The sequence below is a fragment of the Folsomia candida genome, unplaced genomic scaffold (genome assembly GCF_002217175.1).
Source record: "Folsomia candida strain VU population unplaced genomic scaffold, ASM221717v1 Fcan01_Sc003, whole genome shotgun sequence".
Lineage (NCBI taxonomy): Eukaryota > Metazoa > Arthropoda > Collembola > Entomobryomorpha > Isotomidae > Folsomia > Folsomia candida.
This window is the reverse complement of record NW_019091195.1, coordinates 1,920,791-1,940,539: the sequence shown is the minus strand read 5'-3', so window position 1 is coordinate 1,940,539 and position 19,749 is coordinate 1,920,791. Positions and strand designations below refer to the sequence as shown.

At 36.7% G+C, this 19,749-nt stretch overlaps 4 protein-coding genes and 1 long non-coding RNA gene across 6 annotated transcripts; 4 read left to right on the top strand and 1 right to left on the bottom strand.

The window, feature by feature from the left end:
- The first annotated feature begins 350 nt into the window (after window positions 1–350).
- On the top strand, window positions 351–3,272 carry LOC110845715 (megakaryocyte-associated tyrosine-protein kinase). The gene is made up of 11 exons (XM_022092194.2): window positions 351–500; window positions 578–742; window positions 808–1,104; window positions 1,180–1,255; window positions 1,317–1,408; window positions 1,483–1,858; window positions 1,954–2,166; window positions 2,230–2,390; window positions 2,478–2,603; window positions 2,668–2,876; window positions 2,959–3,272. The coding sequence occupies exons 1-11, from the start codon at window positions 447–449 to the stop codon at window positions 3,083–3,085; spliced, it is 1,896 nt and encodes a 631-aa protein (XP_021947886.2). The 5' UTR covers window positions 351–446; the 3' UTR covers window positions 3,086–3,272.
- Window positions 3,273–3,634: 362 nt separating this feature from the next.
- On the top strand, window positions 3,635–5,319 carry LOC110846472 (glutathione S-transferase 2). Its single transcript, XM_022093239.2, has 7 exons — window positions 3,635–4,001; window positions 4,076–4,120; window positions 4,222–4,332; window positions 4,414–4,593; window positions 4,652–4,714; window positions 4,804–4,974; window positions 5,049–5,319. Exons 1-7 carry the CDS (start codon window positions 3,965–3,967, stop codon window positions 5,210–5,212), a joined length of 771 nt encoding a protein of 256 aa, XP_021948931.2. The 5' UTR covers window positions 3,635–3,964; the 3' UTR covers window positions 5,213–5,319.
- A 4-nt stretch (window positions 5,320–5,323) lies between these two features.
- On the bottom strand, window positions 5,324–7,042 carry LOC110846470. Its single transcript, XM_022093238.2, has 5 exons — window positions 6,532–7,042; window positions 6,177–6,463; window positions 5,944–6,105; window positions 5,698–5,871; window positions 5,324–5,623 (listed from the first exon to the last, which is right to left on the bottom strand). Exons 1-5 carry the CDS (start codon window positions 6,824–6,826, stop codon window positions 5,513–5,515), a joined length of 1,029 nt encoding a protein of 342 aa, XP_021948930.1. The 5' UTR covers window positions 6,827–7,042; the 3' UTR covers window positions 5,324–5,512.
- Window positions 7,043–9,279: 2,237 nt separating this feature from the next.
- Window positions 9,280–9,988, top strand: LOC118435053. The gene is made up of 2 exons (XR_004834456.1): window positions 9,280–9,514; window positions 9,698–9,988. It is a non-coding gene; the product is annotated as an uncharacterized LOC118435053 (long non-coding RNA).
- Window positions 9,989–15,495: 5,507 nt separating this feature from the next.
- LOC110847467 (glycogen-binding subunit 76A) lies at window positions 15,496–19,582 on the top strand. 2 transcript variants are annotated; one of them, XM_022094416.2, is made up of 5 exons: window positions 15,496–16,189; window positions 17,377–18,169; window positions 18,245–18,389; window positions 18,475–18,609; window positions 18,694–19,582. In XM_022094416.2, exons 1-5 carry the CDS (start codon window positions 16,102–16,104, stop codon window positions 18,880–18,882), a joined length of 1,350 nt encoding a protein of 449 aa, XP_021950108.1. In that variant the 5' UTR covers window positions 15,496–16,101; the 3' UTR covers window positions 18,883–19,582. The 2 variants fall into 2 exon arrangements, with proteins under 2 accessions (XP_021950108.1, XP_021950109.1); XM_022094417.2 differs by lacking the exon at window positions 15,496–16,189 and adding an exon at window positions 16,781–17,282.
- Window positions 19,583–19,749: the final 167 nt, after the last annotated feature.

The following is a 19,749-nucleotide window of genomic DNA, read 5'->3' as shown; positions in this document are numbered from 1 at the left end:
AATTATACATATGTATTAACTTTCAGCGGATTCATGTTTTTCCCAGCATTTCCCAATCCTGGCACAATATTTCATCTTTCATGACCTTTGCGTAAAACATGCAGGCATTGTGCGTGCTTGTCTCGTCCGTTTTGACTGGAATTAAGTATTTTCTTGTTACGACCTTTTGTTTTTGTTCAGGCGTATATGTCCGAAACCTGATGTTATGCTACACACCTGTCTGATTATTAGCAACGGTTCATTTAAAATTCCAGAAATTACTGGATTTCAACTAAAAATAGATGAAAGTCACATTTGGAAATTCTGCCGCAAAACCACATAAAACAAAAATAAAACACACTTTTCGCTTTCATACGCATGAGTATATATAGTATGGACAGTGTAATTTTTCGATTATTGTGCAAATTGGCCTTGCTAAAATAGCATCATAATTATACTTGACAATCATGGATAGATTTTTCTTAAAGGATTTTGCTTATCTGGACAGATACATCCATCCGGTGCATACTTATCACTAAATCTCACAGATAAGTCGTACCATTATTGTAGAAAGAATATCATGTATAAAATTCTCTAGATCATCATGGGAGCTATTACAATTTCTCTGGATATTGAATCATACATGGATGGAACATTTGAGCAAGATTTGTCAAGTAGAAAATACATCATTTTTACTGTTCCAATGTACTTGTGTCTATTTGGGGTTGTATTAAACTCCATCATCAACAGAAGGAATAAAAGGGTAGCCTAATCTTCGTATTCAAATATACACATTAATAATTTCAGATTATAAATATTTACTTACAGGCCAAATGCTACCTCAAATGGCGACTAATCTACTTGTCCATAATTATGTCTTGTTTTCGGATAAAGTCAATGTTACTGGTCAACATCCCAGCGGACCCTGTACCGTTCTTGATTTTAGATTTGGTTTACATTTTGTTCACAAATTTAGGATCCCAGGCTGTGATTGAGCAGGCAGAGGACTTGACTTATGAGGACATTCGAGTAAACCACATGCACCGAGTTTATGCACAAAATTATTGGACCCTTTTTGGTATACCGTTGCAGAATCTGTTAATAGTTCAAGTCATCTTCAACCTAGTACTTTACCTCAATTTGAGAAAACATTGGATGATATGTGTGTACATAATTATCTATATATGCACCAATATTTAGACTTTCTTGATATTTCAAACCATATATTACAATAAAAGGAAGGCGATACCTCTTCTATATTATGGAATGGTTAATGGTATTTAAAAACCTGATCTCCGTTTTGATATATAATTGGTGTTATCAAATGTTATGTTCAGATGTAGTATATGCAATTGCTCTCGTTGGATTGGTCGGTATCTCTTGGCTGGTAGGGCTGAACACTATCCTATTAATGTTTGGAGTTAGAAAGGCAAGTTTTACTAACTGATTGTTTGTATATCTTACAAATTTTTTGCCATCTACTGATATAATTTTTTAAATCAGAAATCCATCAAAGTTCTCACTCTGTACTATTACATCAAAATTGTACTCGTCATGTCCTTGAGATGCATTTTGGTCGCAATGATATATAAAGAGAACGGGCTCCAACTTATCAACAGATCCGAGCGAACAATTTCCGATTTTACATTACTTCCGATAAGTTTTCTTCTTCAATTTCAACTAGCTCAAGTACTTCGGTGGATTACTTATATCGATTTAGAGGCCAATATGCCCCTAGGAGAATTTGTACCTTACTTTCAGATCAATGTCAATTATGATGAGAAAAAGTCTCCCAGTTTCTTTCAATTAGTTGCTTTAAACAAGAGTTTTAAAACGTTTATAGACTCGATTCTTATCCCTGCGTGGAGACTGAGAATCGGTATTTTGACATATTTTCATTTGTACATTACATTTGCTCTGGTTCTAATCAATAGTAAAAAATTGTAACGGCCTGGATTTATCCTTTACATTCAGGAAGTAAGCTGGGAGAAGGAAATTTTGCAGAAGTATATCAAGGAACGGTTAGAACGTTCCCATTTATTCGACACAAGAAAAACGTAGCCATCAAAGTGATGAAGGATGACTTTGACTCAGATTATTTCAAGTCCTTAATTTCTGAACTGAAAACGATGCAAGTTTTAGGAAAACACGATTTCCTCGTGCAATTGATTGGAGTATCAAAAATTAGTAAGCATAAATTAAATATATTTCGATAACACAATCTTTCATGAATACGTATATCTTTATCAGAAACTAAAATGGGAATTATCACCGAACTTTGCGATGAAGGCAGTCTTGAGAGTCATCTGCGTGAATTGGAACCACCTGCAAATCCAGAACCCCTGCAAAACGTCTTTTTGGTTTGGTCTTGGCAAATTGCCAATGGTATGGCTTTTCTCAGTAATCGCAAGGTACACCAATTTAGCCAGTATCTAAACCATTGTAAACCGTAAGTGGGGACGCTAATCATATTTTTAAATTATGTATGACCAATCCAGGTGGTACATGGTGATATTGCTGCACGGAATATTGTCCTGACTAGGAAGCTCATTTGTAAAATATCAGATTTCGGGATGTCGTATAGACTGTATGCTTATCAGACGTATGCTAAGACAAAACTAACGGTGAGTAGGTTATACTGGGTTAAAATTTGTGGAGACAAGATCATGGCGCAGATTACTTCCTTAGGCACTCCCTTATCGTTGGATGGCTTACGAATCTCTGTCTTACCTAAAATTCTCGAAAAAGTCTGACGTTTGGTCGTATGGTTGCCTTCTCTGGGAAATATTCACACTGGGCGAAATACCATGGCCGGAATTCGAGTGGACATCAGAGTTTATCAAAATTTTGAAGAATGGGCAACGTCTTGAGAGACCAACATTGTGTAAATATGAAATGTATGTACAAATGCAGATTGATACCGTGCTTACTTGGGCATAAAGTATCAATAAAGTTATATAAACATGTTTCTACTTGTAGATATAACAAAATTCTTATGAAATGCTGGAAGATTGATCCTGAATTGAGACCTGATTTCAATGAATTGAAAAATATTATAGAAGCAGAATTACGTTGGATTCCACAAGTTTGGGAAACTCATTTCTAAATTGTAGTATGTATTTAACTCTCTTTCGTCATGTTTTATTATGACTTTCGCTAACTTTCCTGGTTGCGTTGTTTTTGCATTAAAAAAATAAAATTAGTTACTTCTTAGGATTGTGCGTCACTCCTTTGTACTGATTAATTTCTAATTGATTTGTGAAAATTTTGAATAAATAATGGGCTGGAAAGTAAACCTGCTAATAATGCATAGCATAAAAAGTGTGCTTGCAAATGATCAACTACGAAGTAAATATGTACACACATGGTCGGTCGGTACTATTATGAAATTTAGTCTGGTATTTACACGCAACGAATTGATTTTTTGGCTCATTTTGTAATACGGGTTACAAGAGCAAACAAAGATGACCATGCTTACATGGTATTTACTGGTCTTTATGATTGACGTGTGCACATATTGAGAGGAGCTCGAGGAGCATAACAATATTATTTTGGACAGTACATATATTGGCACACGCAGTATTTTGTTCTTTCTTCGTAATTTCGCAAAGTAATCATTATAATATCGCGCATCATAACACAACAATCCAGCAAAGGTTGCAGCTTCTAGAATGACCTGACACAATTGCAACTAGTAAACAATCAAATTAGGCAAAATAGTGAAAGCAACATTTGTATGGTATTTCTCAACTTGGTCTTTCTTGAGGTATAAAAGCACTGGCATCGCCAGCTCAATAACGCTGTCTTCCTCTAGCTTTCTCCTCTTTCACTCCACATTTTGTCCTAAAACCAAGTTGAGCCGATATTCCTTCGGAGTCCTTGGTTTTGCATTTAAAAAATTTGGCAATCCAATCCCTCATACAATCTTTCCAGTTGTGCAAAATCTCGTATTCTTTGTCGCAAGTATCCAACTACATACAAAACCATGCAGGACGTAAGACTGGTGTACTTTGACATCCGAGGTTCGATTTGATTGTTTAACTGATCACATCAAATTTATGTACCTGCAATTAATTAATCATAACTCTCACTTTAGGCTTAGCTGAACCTATTCGTTGGATGCTCACGATTGCTGGAATAGGTACAATTACTTTATTACTAAATATTGCATATATATACAAAGCCCTTGTAAAGCAAGATAAACTTAATTACATCTAATAACTAACGTCCGTAAATCGTCAGGTTTTACGGACGATCGCATAGCATTAACCGCTTGGATGACTAAGAAAAAAAATACCTTTGAGAACATCATGAAGCGAAGAACATCCGCCAGTGACACGGCTGCAGCGCTTGGTAAATAAACTATTGCATTATTTTGAATTTCGGTTTTTGAAGTTTAATCAGCAGCACTAAGTAACTTTTCTAAAACAACAGGTTTGAAAAAGCAGTTTGTCGGCCAGCTCCCAATTCTCTGCCTTGGTGATGACTTTGTTCTAACCCAACCGCTTTGTGTTCTCCGATTCCTCGCGAAAAAGTGTGGTTTTAATGGAGAAACAGAAATGGAGGAGGCAAGAGCTGAAGAAATTTCTGATCTTGTGTATGATCTAAGGACGCGTAAGTTAACTATTCATATTCGCAAATTTTTTAAGTTCTAAAATGATGTGTAAATCAGGGGCGGTTGAATACGAGGGTAAAGCTTTTAAAAGCCAGACGCCAGACATCGTATGTCATACAGGTCTGATTTATATTTTCATGTGACACATTTAATAGATAACTTGAAGGCTAAGAGATAATTAATCCATGCTATTTTATGATTTCTAAAAGTGTTTCGCGATTTACGAGGTGCCCCAGAGTCGAATGAAAAAACAAAAATGCTGGAAGACTTCCGGACAATGTTTTTACCACTCTATTTCAAAAAGTTCAATTCTTTGTTGGAAATGAGTGCTGGAGAATGGATTGCTGGCCCAAATTTGACATATGGTGACTTTGTTTTGGGTAATACTTACCAGTACATAATCATATACTGATGTATTATTATGGTCAGTTGTTAATGTTGATACTTGGCATAGTAAATTTTCTTGACATCGCTGAGGACATGGTGGACCCTAATTGCTTGGACGAATTTCCAAAACTGCGACAGCTTAAAGAATCTGTCCTGCAAATTCCAGAAATTCAACAGTGGCGAAAGCTACAAGAACAGAAAAATTTGATTAGCTATGTGGAAAAAAATTAATCAATCTCCACCCGATTGTAAAAAGTTAGTCGAGAAGCTTTGATGGAATTTCAGATATTCGTACATTGATATTTCTTGTCGTGAATAAAATAAATAAAACCAACCGACTTGTTTTTGGGTAGTAAATATTATTCATAGTCAGCCATTTATTCTTATGAAAAGGGCTAAAACATTCACACGCCCAATAATTGATAGATACAAATTTATTTTGAACACGCCCTAAACTATATTTATAACTAAAATAATGTCTGAAAAATAAAACCAGCTCATATTTCTGGTACATACATATTTGCATTGATCTTATTCTTTTGGACCGTAAAACTGAATCAGGAAAAAACACAAGAGAAGGAACAACACGAATATAATTGACCAAATGTACTGCCACTGTTTCTTTTCTCTGGCATCAATTACCTGTAAAATCATTAATTCACAAATTACAACAGCTCATAAATACACAGCACTGCTTGATGATCATGTTTAATTACCCAGAGCATAAACGCCACCAGCAATACGGCTCTCGTTGGATGAGGCAACGTGTCCACTTCCGATGGCACAAAATTGAACTGAAAGCCTGTCCATCGAGTAAGTCCCAGACTTCCCATCCACGCTGATGTGGTCACTTTTCCATTTGCAACCTCAAGTCCGACAGAGTTTTCAATCTTGATAGTCGAAATCAAATCAAAATGTATACTACAATTATTTTTTTCTAAATTTAATAAGAAATTTCGAACCTTGAAACTTCGAGGGCTTCCTTTTTCATGGACTTGTCTCGTAATAAAAGCCTCTTTCGTTAGCCCACAACTGATTCGTGATCCCGAGCCAATATCCCGTCCTGCCTCAATCCAACCCAACGGTTCGTTCATTCCTGGAAGGAAAATGTCCACCAATCTTTCCTGAAAATAATTCGTGGTTAAAATACTGCCTCAATATTTCATCTTTCATACCAAATCATTGTGACACATACGTTATTCGATGCAGGGCACCAGATGTGTGGACTATAGACGAAACTTAAAACGTCATCGGGAGAATCACCCTTTGCCACTGTGACGACTTGCGAGTTGACAGATCCCATACAGCAGCAAAGACACCAATTCAATCGTTTCGCTGCCCGACAGCGTATTTGACATCCGGCCATTGTTGGCGATGCTGAAGTTGCATTATTTTCAGAAGAAACCACATTTGTCTCCGCGTTGAACGTTTCTGTCGTAAACTGAACTGGAGTCAACGCCATTTGAGGACAGCATGCCAGGACTACAATGTGGACACATTTCAAGATTTGTGCATACTTTAGTTGCATAAATACATATGTAGCAACTTACATTTCGTGGTTAGGTGAAAACTGAGCGTGTTCCCTACCAAGTCCATCAGTGGGCTAAGGTTAAGTCCAGGCTGCATTTGAATAATCGCCGGGGTAATTTTCCTTTGTGGTGACGACGCTGTTCCGTCCCCGTTGGCTGTGGGACCATCCGTAATTACTTCGTCTTCGCTCACCATGAACACGACCGAGTTCTTTTTCTTCTTCTTTTTCTCAATGTGTTCCTCTTCCACTGGTGGTGGAGGTGTGGTTGGAGGTGAAGGTTCGTCATCGTCATTTTGAAAACTTGGGTTCTCCATTCTTAAACTTGTGGGGTTGGAAATATGTGATAACAAACAATAGTGAAAAATAATAAAATGCTTCTTCGTGCCACGAGAAGCAGATGGAGTTAAGAATTCTCTGTACTCTCGATCTCTGACTCTCTTTGACAAAAAATATCTGTTGGGCAATAATTGTTGACTTGATATTGAAATTTGAGCCTCCAGACCAGCTTTGGTTGTCGTAAGGTATACAAAGCTATTATGTACACCTTAACCTTAGCAGAAGCAAGTGAAGGTCGATTCTTCTATATATGCATAATAGGAGTAATAATGCAACCGGTTTTTCATGAAATCCTTACATACACACACATAGCAAAAATTGGGAGTTACGCTATGTTATAAGAAGTCAATAATTTTGATCATTTTGTTGTTTGTGTGATATGCATGCACATGACAAAACTCGTGTGTGCAGTTTAAATCCAAGAACGAAAATTTTGTATCAGTTCGGTGCAAATTGCATGCATGATATTATTGCTCCTGATTTACCTGTTGGAAGATCAAGTTTTAATAACAATTTAATTGCAGAAATTGATGGATCTTGGTGCCGTGGCATTTGTCAAGTAGATTGTTATTATCGAAACTTGGGATTACACGCGCATTCACAAATCCATAAATATCTGTCACACATGGATAACAAAGATTTAAACTGGAGATTATGCATATTTATTTTATGAATCATCCGCCCATTTCATTCAAACTCAATCCGTTTCTTTCACAAAGGAATGAATGACGTTATTTAACAAGTTTAAAATTATACATGTAATGACAAAGTTATACAATTCAGCATGGTTATCAATTTCATTCAAAGTGGATAATTTTCATTCCTTGGTTTATGAATCTATTAAAAAGCTCTCTTTGACGCTGTTTCTTGGTTGTCTGGTTCAGGGTTCAGTAAGGACGACGAAGCTGCAAGGTAAACATGTAATGTGACCAATATCATTGAATTACTGCTGTCTTTGGACAAGGCCGAGTAATGTATGTTCCATCCCCTGTTATTAGTAATACATATATAAATTATTATGTCATGAATTCCAAGTAGTTCCTTAAACTAATCATAATGTACATACGAATGTGGACATAAACCTGCCTCAAACTTATTTTACTTGAACTCTTTACTTGTATTATACATCTTTTTGTCATGTAAATAAATAAATTGACCACTTTCGCTTGAAACCCGACTAAAACTGTGTCAAGATCGTGGACATCAGCAGAGTTTAAAGTCACTTGTCACTCTAATGCAGATTCAATTAAAGCAATTTGTCAAGTTATGCACAATAATTCTACGTTGCTGCACATTAAGCCTGCGAGTGACATGAATTGCTCAGATTATTACTATGTTTGCAAGTTTTGCATCTGTTGAAGCAACGACCGACCAGAACACAGCGCAAATTTTACTACCCACTAATAAATAATGCATAAAAAAACACTGGAACTCTTTATTTAACTTTCAGCAACACTGCAAACAAATATAATCTTTGACCATTCACGCAGTTGCCGCTCGAGGTCAAAATGTCAAATCTTGAGTATAAAGGAAGGTGACCTTAATTTATTTATTCCAGTAGAATTTGGTATCTTTGACCCCAAATTACAGATTAATGGAAGCAAATCAACATAATAAAATCGTTAATGGTTAGTTTTTAAATTAATTCTCTATTTTCAACAACACTCTCTCCGCCCAGTTACATGCATGCATAAGTAGTTTTAATATTCATTGCATATTTATTTATATACAATGCTTCATGTCCTTGCGAAACTGGAGTTTGTAAATTAAACAATCAATATTTAATCATTCAATCAATCAATGCACTAAATCTAAGACGTTGGTAAACCTGAATGGATTGTGTCCACATTCAATTCATCCACCATTATTAATCATCGACATAACCAATCGGTTTTCCATCATGATGATGAAATATTTGTCCTCATGATGATGGTAAGACTATGACGCCTTCACCCTTTCGTGCCACTCAAGGTAAATCAAGGCCCTTTCAGCATGCCATTACATTTTCACGCATGCCGGTCATGATATTTTACTGTACACGCGCAAATAACCAATCAAAACTGGTTTGACAAAATTTCTGCTGGAGACGGCGGCGGCGATACAAGTAAAGACTAATTATTAGGTACTAAACAGAGATACGAGAGAGAGAGTGATCGAGAATTATGGATATTTTTTGCTAACTCTGACGAGAAGCTGAATCCTGTACCAAATCTGTTTTGGCAATCGAACCTGCCGACCTGATTAATGAACGAACACTTGGTTGGGGTGGTGTATGGTTTTTCGTACTTGGCGTTGGATGGATGACGTTTCTGTGCAGTGCACACGTCTTGATTTATACGTCATTCGTCCACAGATGACAAGGTACAAGAACTATATATACATATGTATGTAGATAAGTGCTTACACAGAATATATGCACGTAAGTATCTGCACAACTCTATGGAAAGATCTGTTCTTTCTTGCTCTATTTGTGGAATGAGAGTAGGTATAAAAAGACATAAAATATATGCCTGCATTGTGTGCATAAGTATTTAAAGATATATAGTAGTAGGTAAGTCCAAGTGGGTATTTTTTCGTTCAATTAAATAATTGCTAAACGGGAACGTACAATAAAGAACGTTCCCCTTTGTGGTGAATAGCATGACCGAATGGCGTGGCATAGCGTGGTAAATAAGCAAATATGTTGTTGATAGAAATATCCATCATTAATTTTTTGTGACTATTTTTTGCTTGTCAACGTAGGTTATCTTGGGTTGCAAGTTATCAAATCTTACAATTTGATCTCATTTAGCTTGTGTTCCTCATATTTAGATTTGTTACATACTTACATATGTATTTCCTAATTCCAGAATTCCATAATTCATCATACTTGGCGTAGTTGAATGTAAAAGGAAGTTGCTGTTGCGGGGTTGAAATCAAATGATTGATTTTAAAACGTGTCTCTAAATACACCGGAAACATCGCAACGTTGAAAAATCAACCTCTATTTAACCGAGCAACGAAGCAGAATAAACTCTGCTTTGACCTGATCACCAAAGTCAAAGTTATTTTTAATTCGCCAGAGAATCGCGAGAATTTTATGTTTCTTATTTGTCCTAGGACAAGAAGAAGAAAGCAATAAAACACCGTTTTTTATTTCATTTCTGGTCGTTTGCCATTATACACACACACACATTTTAATATGTATGGATGCACAACACAAATACATATGAATGGTTTTAATGGATTGAGTACATGTTTTCCAGACGCTGACGCTATTCTTCTCTTGATGAATAATTGACATATTACCGAATGAATGCTTTGATTATCTCCTCCTCAAAAAACAGCAAAATCAATCATTATATGTATCATCATCTTCATTATATTATAAAACGCATCACAAAAGTGATTGATTCTGGATCGCACATTTAACCCGCATGTCGACAAAAGATTGACAGAGCTAAACGCTGAAAAAAACCACGAGTTACTGGTCATTCCACCAAATTCATCAAGTTACCAATATTTCATTATTAGGATAAAACTTATCAATTTATCCTCGTCATATTTCATTCAATTTGGAATTTTTGGATACGTGACATCAAGCACCAAATGTTGTGCAATATTATTGACTAGGACAGGATTGGTTTGTTGTACATGTAAATAAATCTGCGACAGTCTAGAATAATGTCGTATATAAATACACTTACGTCGTCCATACATACATACGTAAAATATATATCCAGTGGCTGGTACCTTAGTCTTATTTTAGTATGCATAACGTAGTCGTATCCATTATAATTACTTATTTCGCCAATACATATTCAACTCTTGTCCTGCCAATCAATTCACGCCGACCAATTTTACTAAAAAATTATGTAGACACGAATCCCAATTATCTTCCAATTATGAACTGGAATTTGGAACCTATGAATGCGTTTGAATGTTCTTCTTCTTTTTATTAACGATCATTAATTTATATAAGCTTGTTTACTTATTTCTCCTTTTATTATTGTCCTGTTGATAAGTATGGCTTTATGTACAATCGCATAGTCACGTATGCACACAGTCGATTATTTATTTTCATTTTACTGTGCCGTTAAATTAATTTATTTATTGTTTGTCAATCTCTTTTTTTCTCCATACATTTGTACAAACATATTGCGTAGGTATGTGTATTCATGTATTAAGCTTAGTACTCACGATGGACTTTACGCGCGGAAAACGACTTTTGCAGAAATTCTGCTCAATTTAAGCCCGAGTGGTACTCAGGTCTTCGCGTGAAACTTGTGCGGAATTTTCCGCGCGAGCAGTTTACGCTCAATGTAAGCTCAAAGTTTCCGTTAAATCGAGGCAATTCTTTCACGTGAAATGTGAGCGGAAAGTGACTCGCGGCCCTCTGAGTTCAAAATAAGAGGGCGGAGCAACCTCAAAATCTCAGTTTCAACTCAATGGCAAGGCGGTTAATTTAAAATGGGGCAAAATGAAACCTGTTTTTCAGTTCAAATGACCTGAGTACCTACGAGTGAAAATTGAGCGAAATATACGTGGAATAGTGGTATTTTCTGCCCGATTACGAATTTCTCTCCAGCGAAAAATTTAACAGAATTTAAGCACGATGAAATTCCGCGTGAACATTCGTCCTGAGTACTAGGCTTTACCCAGCACTAATAATATCTCTCCATTGCAATGTGGGCCAGATTTAATAAATTTTGGCCAAAAATATATATCAGCCGAATTTGAAGAAATAAAAATTAGATTTTGGTGTGCAACAATAACCTAAAGCATATATTATATGAGGAAATTTTTAATAGTCACCTGCCACACCCCCAGTGGGTGTGGCTCTCGGCGACTTTTCGATTTCAACGAAACTATATCGTATGATATATCATTTTTCTCAGCTCCACGAGGGGATCTCTACAGAATCATTAAAATCTTGACACCACACCCCCAGTGGGTGTGGCTCTAAGCAAATTGTCGATTTTAACGAAACCATGTCATGCAATATATCATTTTTCTCAGCACGACGAGGGGGTTTCGACGGAATACCTAAAATTGGGAAACCGCACCCCCAGTGGGTGTGTTTCTCAGAAAACTTTCGATTTTAATAAAACCATGCCAAGTGTTATATCATTTTTCTCAGCTCGACAAGGGGGTTTGGAAGGTATACCTAAAATCAGCGTTCACCGACTTTTCTATTTTAATTAAACCATGTCATGTCGTGTCATCATTTCTCTTAACTAAATGAAGGGACTTTTACATCACCCAAGAAAAATAATTAGAATTTCATTACGTAAATTAAGAAAAACCCACTTTCAAAAAATTTAGTTTTTCACAATTCCTTGTTGCATTTTTCAAAATTCCGAAATATGTAGCATACAAAGTTTTAAATTTTTAGAAGCGTATTTTTATAATTTTATTTTTAGTAATTGTTGGGAAAAATGTTGTAGTTCTTTCGGTTTCGATATAGCGTTAAAATTACAAAACATACAACTTTTTGACAAATTTAAATTTGAGCTGAAAATGAACTCAAAACCGCCACAACCGAAAACACGAGCCTGCATGGAAACGCAAAAATACAGGTGGTGCTATTTCGGTGTGGGAGAAATTTGAACTCGGAGAAAACAACTTGAAATTTGAAATCGGAGAAAATCGCTGAACGCCACACCCACTGGGGGCGTGGTTTCAAAATTCTAATAATTCTGTCGAGATCCCCTATTGCTTTTGTCAGATCTAAAGAAATCGGGGTTTTCACCGCTTAAACTCATTTGCGTTCGCACACCACCACCATCGTGTGAATGTGCAGATAGTGCCGTATGCACTGGCCAATATTCCTTTTTTTGTTTTGTAAAAAAGGATAAGGACCCAGAATGGTGACCAGTACATATTTTACAAAATCGTCACATAGAGCTGATTTTTTAAATCGTAAATCAAGCTGAAATTTGCTACATGGGCTGCTAATTGATACTGTTTGAAGAATATGAATTTAAATTGGAAAAAACAATTTTAATCTTTAAATTGGAATAATCAATTTAAATTTTTAAATTGTTTTATATGCATTTACGATAAAATTTCAGGCAAAAAGTGAGATTGAGTGATAACCGCGATGGTCTGACTCGGGCTATATCAAGTCTGCACTGTAGGTTTCTGGTTTGCATACGGCCCTTAGTAAAAATCTCACTGGTACCCTGCAGAAGAGTCATAAGCGGCCCCGTTTCAAATTTGAACGCAATTTCTTTAGAAAAGCCATGAGCAATAGTAGAGCTGACAAAATTCTATATAACGTGACATGGCTTCATTAAAATTGAAAAATCGCAGTGTCACACCCAATGGGGGTGTGGTTTTTAAATTTTAATTATTCTGTCGAGATCCTCTCGTGGAGCTGAGAAACATGACATAACACATCGCATGGTTTTATTAAAATCGAGAATTTTCTGAGAACCACGCCCACTAGGGGAGCGGTTTCCCAATTTTAGGTACTTCGTAGAAACCCACTTGTCGAGCTGAGAAAAATGATATATCACATGACATGGTTCCGTTAAAATTGAAAAGTCGTCGAGGGCCTCACCCACTGGGGGTGCGGCATATGACCATTTGAACATTGCAGGTAGTGCCCACGGTTTCGAGGTATTTTTTCGATCTGCAGTTCGATTTTTAGTCTTTGAAATTTGGCGATATTCATTAATTATATTTTACAATTTCTTTGACCTTGCAACCTTAATTTCGAGGGGGCGTGGTCGAATTTAAAAATCTGGAAATAAATATTTCGCCCATTGACCTAAGGTTTCCAAAACAGTCAAAAATTTGAAAATCGGTCAACAATTTGAAAAGTAATCCGAATTTCAATTGTTAATATTGTTTTGTTAAGCATTACAAGATCGGCTATTAAGCCTCTCATCAAGAAATGTTTTTAATTTAAATTCCTCTACTATAGCGGGTGTGGTTGTTAAAGCCAAGACACTTTCCTGCTACCACCTCAGTTTGCTGAGAAAGTCCAATGATTTAGTATACTTAAAGCATACTTAAGTAAAAATAAGTAAACTTAAATTTGACTTTTTTAACTTTAACGAATAAAAGTGGGTGTGGTCGGAACAAAGCTTGATGGTCGCAGCTGGTCGCAGCAGTGTATCATCCCACTACTATTACCTACTTAATGGCGCCAGTAGTTAGTCATACATGCACGGCGTTGGGCGGCAAAGTAAGAAGATGTAAAATCCCTATCTCCGTAATGTATTAGACATATTTTAACCCCTTCGTTTATCTGATTGGCTTGAACCTGTGCCTTAATATTTTACACCAGGGTCATGTTGGTTACAACGGGTAAGATGCCATACTAGTTAAGTTAAATCGCGACACTGCCTTAACGGCCACTTTTTTTAAATTCCTGGCCCACTGTGCATTGTCTCATTCTTTCCACGAGCTATTTAACTAAACGAGCTTTTGATTCAAAATAAATTTCAATAGCCTCCACAGATGTGAAAGATCACACGTGCACAGTCCATAATTTCGGAGCTATTCCGTAATACATTACTTAAAGACTGCCCAACCAGCATTACACCACCACCAAACATATTACAATCATCAGTGATTAAACGATTAACAAGAGTCTGGCTGGCGTCAACTTGCTTCATTTCATTCCCACAACGGCAGATAAATCGTCGAAGGAGGAGGAGGAGGCAAAACGAGAGTCAACTTATTAGGCACGTCAACAGAGAACAGAACGCAACAACTTTCTTCGCTTGCTTCATCTAAATGCGAGAATTTTTACATCCACAACAAGTCTTTTGAAGATACATATGTAAGAAGAGTACTACTTTCTTGCTGGGCTTAGTTTTATGATACGACCAATTTTCCTTATTAAGTCAGGCCATACATTACACGCATGTTTAGTCCGTGCATGCTCATTTATTATTCAAGGAAGGAAAAGAGAATGTCCTCGCATCAACAGGGTGTTCTTACCACGTCCATCCACAGCATCACGATTGGGATTCATTAATCTTAATACGACGCAAGTTATGCATACTTTTATGGGTCTCCACCCTATTTTAATAATCCTGAAAGTTGACAATTCTTAACAAACGCAGTATTCATCGTCCTTTTATAAATATCGCCAAGAATTCCGGCAATCCGCCTGTTTCAAGAAATATGAATGACTCACACAACACATTATCCGTTTCCCAAGCATTTCATTCCGTTTCCTCGTGCATCGTACCTACTTTCCTTCCGTCTTAACCGTGACTTACTTGAGTAAACTGCTAAGAATACTTGTGGAGCAGTCTATTGAAAATCAGATAATAGTCATCTCATATCATGCCACAATTATTCCTAAAAGTATGTATTTTTAGAACACCCTGCATATACCCACATTCGAATACCGTCACATAGAAAACCTCGTCGTGGTAGAACATGCCATACAGTTTGTACATACGCCAAGTGAGTTAAAGTTTATGGATATGTAAGTATCTACAGGCTTTAAAAGTTTAAAACTTCAACATCACACATTCTTTCTTAACCAAGCACATAGTAAGTCAGTAAGTAGAGAACATCATCTCCTATGTACATAAGTACAACCTAAAACGTGCATGCATACATACGTACATAACTTGGTGCACAAGTATTTCATTCTCAACCCTTCTTCTCTCCTATAAGCCTCATCTTCTTGTAGCGTTTAATAAGTAGACAACCACCATTCCTTGAGACTGGTCTCACTCGTACCACATCCACTCGTTCACTAAATGACTGGCGAGTGTGTGGATTCATGGATTGCATTACTTTCAACTTTTGCTTCTTCTGCCTGACTGAGATTGACTTTATTTTATAATCCTTTTTCTCGCACTGCGACAGAACACGGCTATCACACTCTTACTCTTCCAGTTAACGCGAGTAGTAGTCGCCGAGTCACGCCAGAGAAATCAAACACTTTTATCCATCTGATAATAAAAATCGCCTCCACATATTGCCCAACATCGCAAGACATTGAACTTATCTGCTGGCAGTGTCAAGTCAACTAAATTAAATAAATGTCACTTTGCAAAGTTAAGTGAAGGAGATAGTGTCAGAGAGAGTGCAGTGTCCTACCAGCTCCCCACCACCGAGATCGGAACAGCATAGTATTTAACTTGACGCTATAGTGGTCAGTCAGTGACCAACATTATGTCGTTATTAAATTACGAGGCTTGAGTGCATGTCATTAGTAGAAAGTGGCACTGCTAATGCTACTACTTCGTACTGTGCTTAACAGTGTCTATGTTTATTTTGTGTCTGCAATTAGTGTGTAATGAAATTTTATCGGGGAGCTGCTACTTCGATTCAACACACATCAGCACCTTCGCTCATCCCCAGTAGTACGGGTTCAGATATAGAAGGTGAGTGTCAGATATTCCTCCATACGGTATATTATGTAGTATCGGATGATGGTTATCTGTGGTAGTGGATAAGTCAAAATCATTTTATGGTAATTATCAACTTTTAGTTAGGACTTGTGCATAATGTACATACAGAAGTAGATAGATATGCAGATGAGCCGGACGATGTATAAATAAATTAGTGCTAAAGAGGCTAATTTCATCCCAGCTATAGTTTTAGGGTAATCAAGTTTTTGTTTGGCATACAACACATACTTAAGGGTGAATTAGTGATAGTGGAGAAAAACAAATTTTAATTAGCAAAGATTAACCTCACAACTCAAGATGGTTTAAGGTCATTCTGCACAACTTTAGGGAGCACAATGCCATTTTCGGTCTTGCATGCTTCTTAGTATTAAATATTACTAATAAATAGTAATTTAGTATACTGATTACTACATCCATGATCCACTACTTACGTACTTAGATGCTTATGCACATCCACCTTGTCGAGAGAGAAGGAGAGAGCAGAAATGTCAAAAGATGAGACCAGGTTTTGCCTGCTCTGGAGATTTATTTCAAGCCAACAGAAGCAGCTAAAGATTGGCATCAAGAGATTTGACTTCTTAGTCTGACAGTGGTAGTGGTTGGAAAAGGATGAGAAACTTCCTTCCATTTCACATCCAGATCTTTTTGCACATAACACATTTTTACTTGGCAATTTAGTAATTATTTACCAGATCTCATTCATACTTATTTAATTATGAATTAAGCAATTTGTTAGTAGGAGTGGTAAAACAGGGAAGTTTACCATGTAAAATATTTAGGAGCTAGTAAACGATTGATTGATTACGAAGGAGGAAGTCGTATCCAAAAATATTAACCTGGAGCGAGTTAGCTACATACATACACATGTACCGGTTCCTTGGTTGAGATTGTGGGACGAAGTAATTCTTCTTCTTTTAGTGTGCATTTAGTCTTTATCAAGACTAGTTAAGTATAATCTCGCTTATCGGGTGGAAGTCATAGTAGTGGCGTGATTCCAATCATCTGTCAATTTTTGACCGAATTTTATCCAAAGTGATGATGATAATGTTTCCAGATTACAATACTGGTAAGAGGGAATGGCACAAATTTAGTCAGGGTGCATTAGAACTTGAAAATCCTTGGTCCAAGATTTTAAATAATAACAACTTATTCATCTCCAGTGCCCAACACTGACCGACTCACGTTCCGTGGACTGGCGAGCAATCACCATTACATTTTACAAAACCGGATTTACTCCCACGCTCCGACTTCCCCTTCAGACGGCAAGATGAGCCCGACGACAACCCACAACTCCAACGGTACCAATGGGCTGAAGGTGGTAGAAACGTCCTCTTCCGATGTCGGGCTCCACTCTCCCTGCGGAGATGGGGACTTGTGCGAGTGGGGGTGGGGGATGAACACGCTTTCTCTCCATGCCCCCACCACCACGGAACCACACACGATGGAGTGGTTCAGTCCGCAGGACCATCACAGCAGCAACGGAGTGGTCATGACCCCCCTCACTAAAGTCAAACCTCCTCCAACAGAGCAACCACCCACACCCACGACGCTCAAGCTTAATAATTGTAGTAACAAAAATGACGTCGAGGTCCTTCATAAATTAAACGGAGAAGACAAATCTCACCCCTCAGAGCAAAACCAAAGCAACAAATCCCTCCAATTAAATAGACCCTCGAGCTTAGAATTTCTTAACCAGAATGGAAACAGTAATGATGATGCGAACTCTCACAATAATAATTTTAATGTCGATCAAGACGATGATGCGACGACGATAGCTGAGCCTGACACTAATAATAAAAGACTTCGCAGCTCATCTCTTAAAACGAATAAGACTCCGCCTGGGACACCGGGACACAAGAAAATTGTGAGATTTGCCGATTGCTTGGGACTTGACTTGGTCGATGTCAAATTATTTCTTGATGAAATACCGAATGTTCCAAAGAGTGCCTTCAGGTAAAATAAACTGGGATAAAAATAAAATGTCTGAATTTTAAATATAATTTTAAAATACATAATATAATTTTTTAGTGACCTGCAAGATGCAATTGATCAAAGGGAAGAAGATTTTGTGCAGAAAAGAAATAAGGTTAATAAATTGGATAGGACTCTTTTGCCTTCCTTCCATCAACCCGTTGAAATGGGAGATTTCTTTGATCGTGTGGATTCTCAAAAGGTTCGAACATACGATATAAAATGCATACAAAACATCATCATAAATTAACAAAAATAGTTACACGACGACTTTTTATGCGAATTAGGTGCTCCTGGAAAACTGCTACCTTACCGACAGCCACCAAATCAAGGGATGTGTCCGTGTCAAGAATTTGGATTTTAACAAAGCTGTATTTCTTAGATATACCTACAACGATTGGGACAGCTTTGAGGAAATTCCTGTAATTATTACATTACATAATTCATTCAATAGAAATCTCATAAATCAAATCAAATCTCTAACATAATTTTTCTTCCAAATTCAGGCAACTTATGTCCCCGGTTCGTGTGACGGATTTAGTGATCGTTTCGAATTTAATTTAACCGTAGACTCGAGCAGGACCAGGATTGGGTGCAAATTTGCGTTCGCCTGCAGATATGAGTGCTTGAAGAACGAATTTTGGGACAACAATTGTGGGCGAAACTACGTTTTTCATTGTGTCCCTGCAAACTAAAAACGACATCATCATCACTAACTGAACTATATTTACTTATCTAATTTATTTTGATGTCGGTAAAATTCCATGATTCAACTAAAGCTGAATTTTAGCAACCACTGTACCTCTAGCTAAATATGTAATTTATATTCACTGTTGTAACTGAGCCAGTAAGTAAGAAGTTTACTCTAACTGAGCAACCTCAATTCTTTTTTTTTTACTTTGGGGTTGTTACTACACACGAGAAACGAGATCTATATTATGCTACATTTTATTATTATTAATTTACTGTATATAGTTTGTACACTAAATAGGGAAAGGAAGAAATTAAGTCATCCGATCGATTTACAGAAACAAAATGTGTTCTCTCAGAAATTATTACGAGTTTAATAAGTTGTGCCAAATATACGACAATCAATTAAAACACGTCACGAAATGTCAATGTCATATACATATGTACGTAACGCTAGAAAATGAACTTGAGACTTGTGCAAGGAAGACTGTGCTATTTAGAGCGAACTATATCTTTAAGAAGCAACGAGTTAAAGTTAACATTTGATAAGTTAAGATTATTTCATGATCTGATATATAAATTAATTATAGTATTTAACATGATGAAATCCAACTTGGAAAAAATAATGATTCAAGAAATCAAATAATATTCAAAGTAAAAGGAAAATGCAATTAAAGCAAAATAAAGTAGTTGAAAGAAAAAAAAGAGAGAACAAAGTATCGGTTTTGATTATTTATCGCAAGTTTAGATCATTCAAGAGTTTGGCGTCGCTTGTATGAATTTCTTTTATCGCATGCACGAAGCATATTTGTTAAGTTATTGTATTTCATATGCAAAATGCGTGATTTCTTAATTTTCCAGTCATTTTGCAT

Coding starts and splice junctions, on each gene's coding strand:
- LOC110845715 (XM_022092194.2), top strand. CDS start 447: ATGGATAGATTTTTCTTAAAGGATTTTGCTTATCTGGACAGATACATC. Junction 501..577: donor TGGACAGATACATCCATCCG/GTGCATACTTAT, acceptor AAAATTCTCTAG/ATCATCATGGGAGCTATTAC. Junction 2,391..2,477: donor CTTTTCTCAGTAATCGCAAG/GTACACCAATTT, acceptor TGACCAATCCAG/GTGGTACATGGTGATATTGC.
- LOC110846472 (XM_022093239.2), top strand. CDS start 3,965: ATGCAGGACGTAAGACTGGTGTACTTTGACATCCGAG. Junction 4,333..4,413: donor TGACACGGCTGCAGCGCTTG/GTAAATAAACTA, acceptor CTAAAACAACAG/GTTTGAAAAAGCAGTTTGTC. Junction 4,975..5,048: donor ATATGGTGACTTTGTTTTGG/GTAATACTTACC, acceptor TACTTGGCATAG/TAAATTTTCTTGACATCGCT.
- LOC110846470 (XM_022093238.2), bottom strand. CDS start 6,826: ATGGAGAACCCAAGTTTTCAAAATGACGATGACGAACCTTCACCTCCA. Junction 6,106..6,176: donor GGTGCCCTGCATCGAATAAC/GTATGTGTCACA, acceptor AATTATTTTCAG/GAAAGATTGGTGGACATTTT. Junction 5,872..5,943: donor GAAGCCCTCGAAGTTTCAAG/GTTCGAAATTTC, acceptor TCGACTATCAAG/ATTGAAAACTCTGTCGGACT.
- LOC110847467 (XM_022094416.2), top strand. CDS start 16,102: ATGAAATTTTATCGGGGAGCTGCTACTTCGATTCAACACACATCAGCA. Junction 18,170..18,244: donor GTTCCAAAGAGTGCCTTCAG/GTAAAATAAACT, acceptor ATAATTTTTTAG/TGACCTGCAAGATGCAATTG. Junction 18,610..18,693: donor ACAGCTTTGAGGAAATTCCT/GTAATTATTACA, acceptor TTCCAAATTCAG/GCAACTTATGTCCCCGGTTC.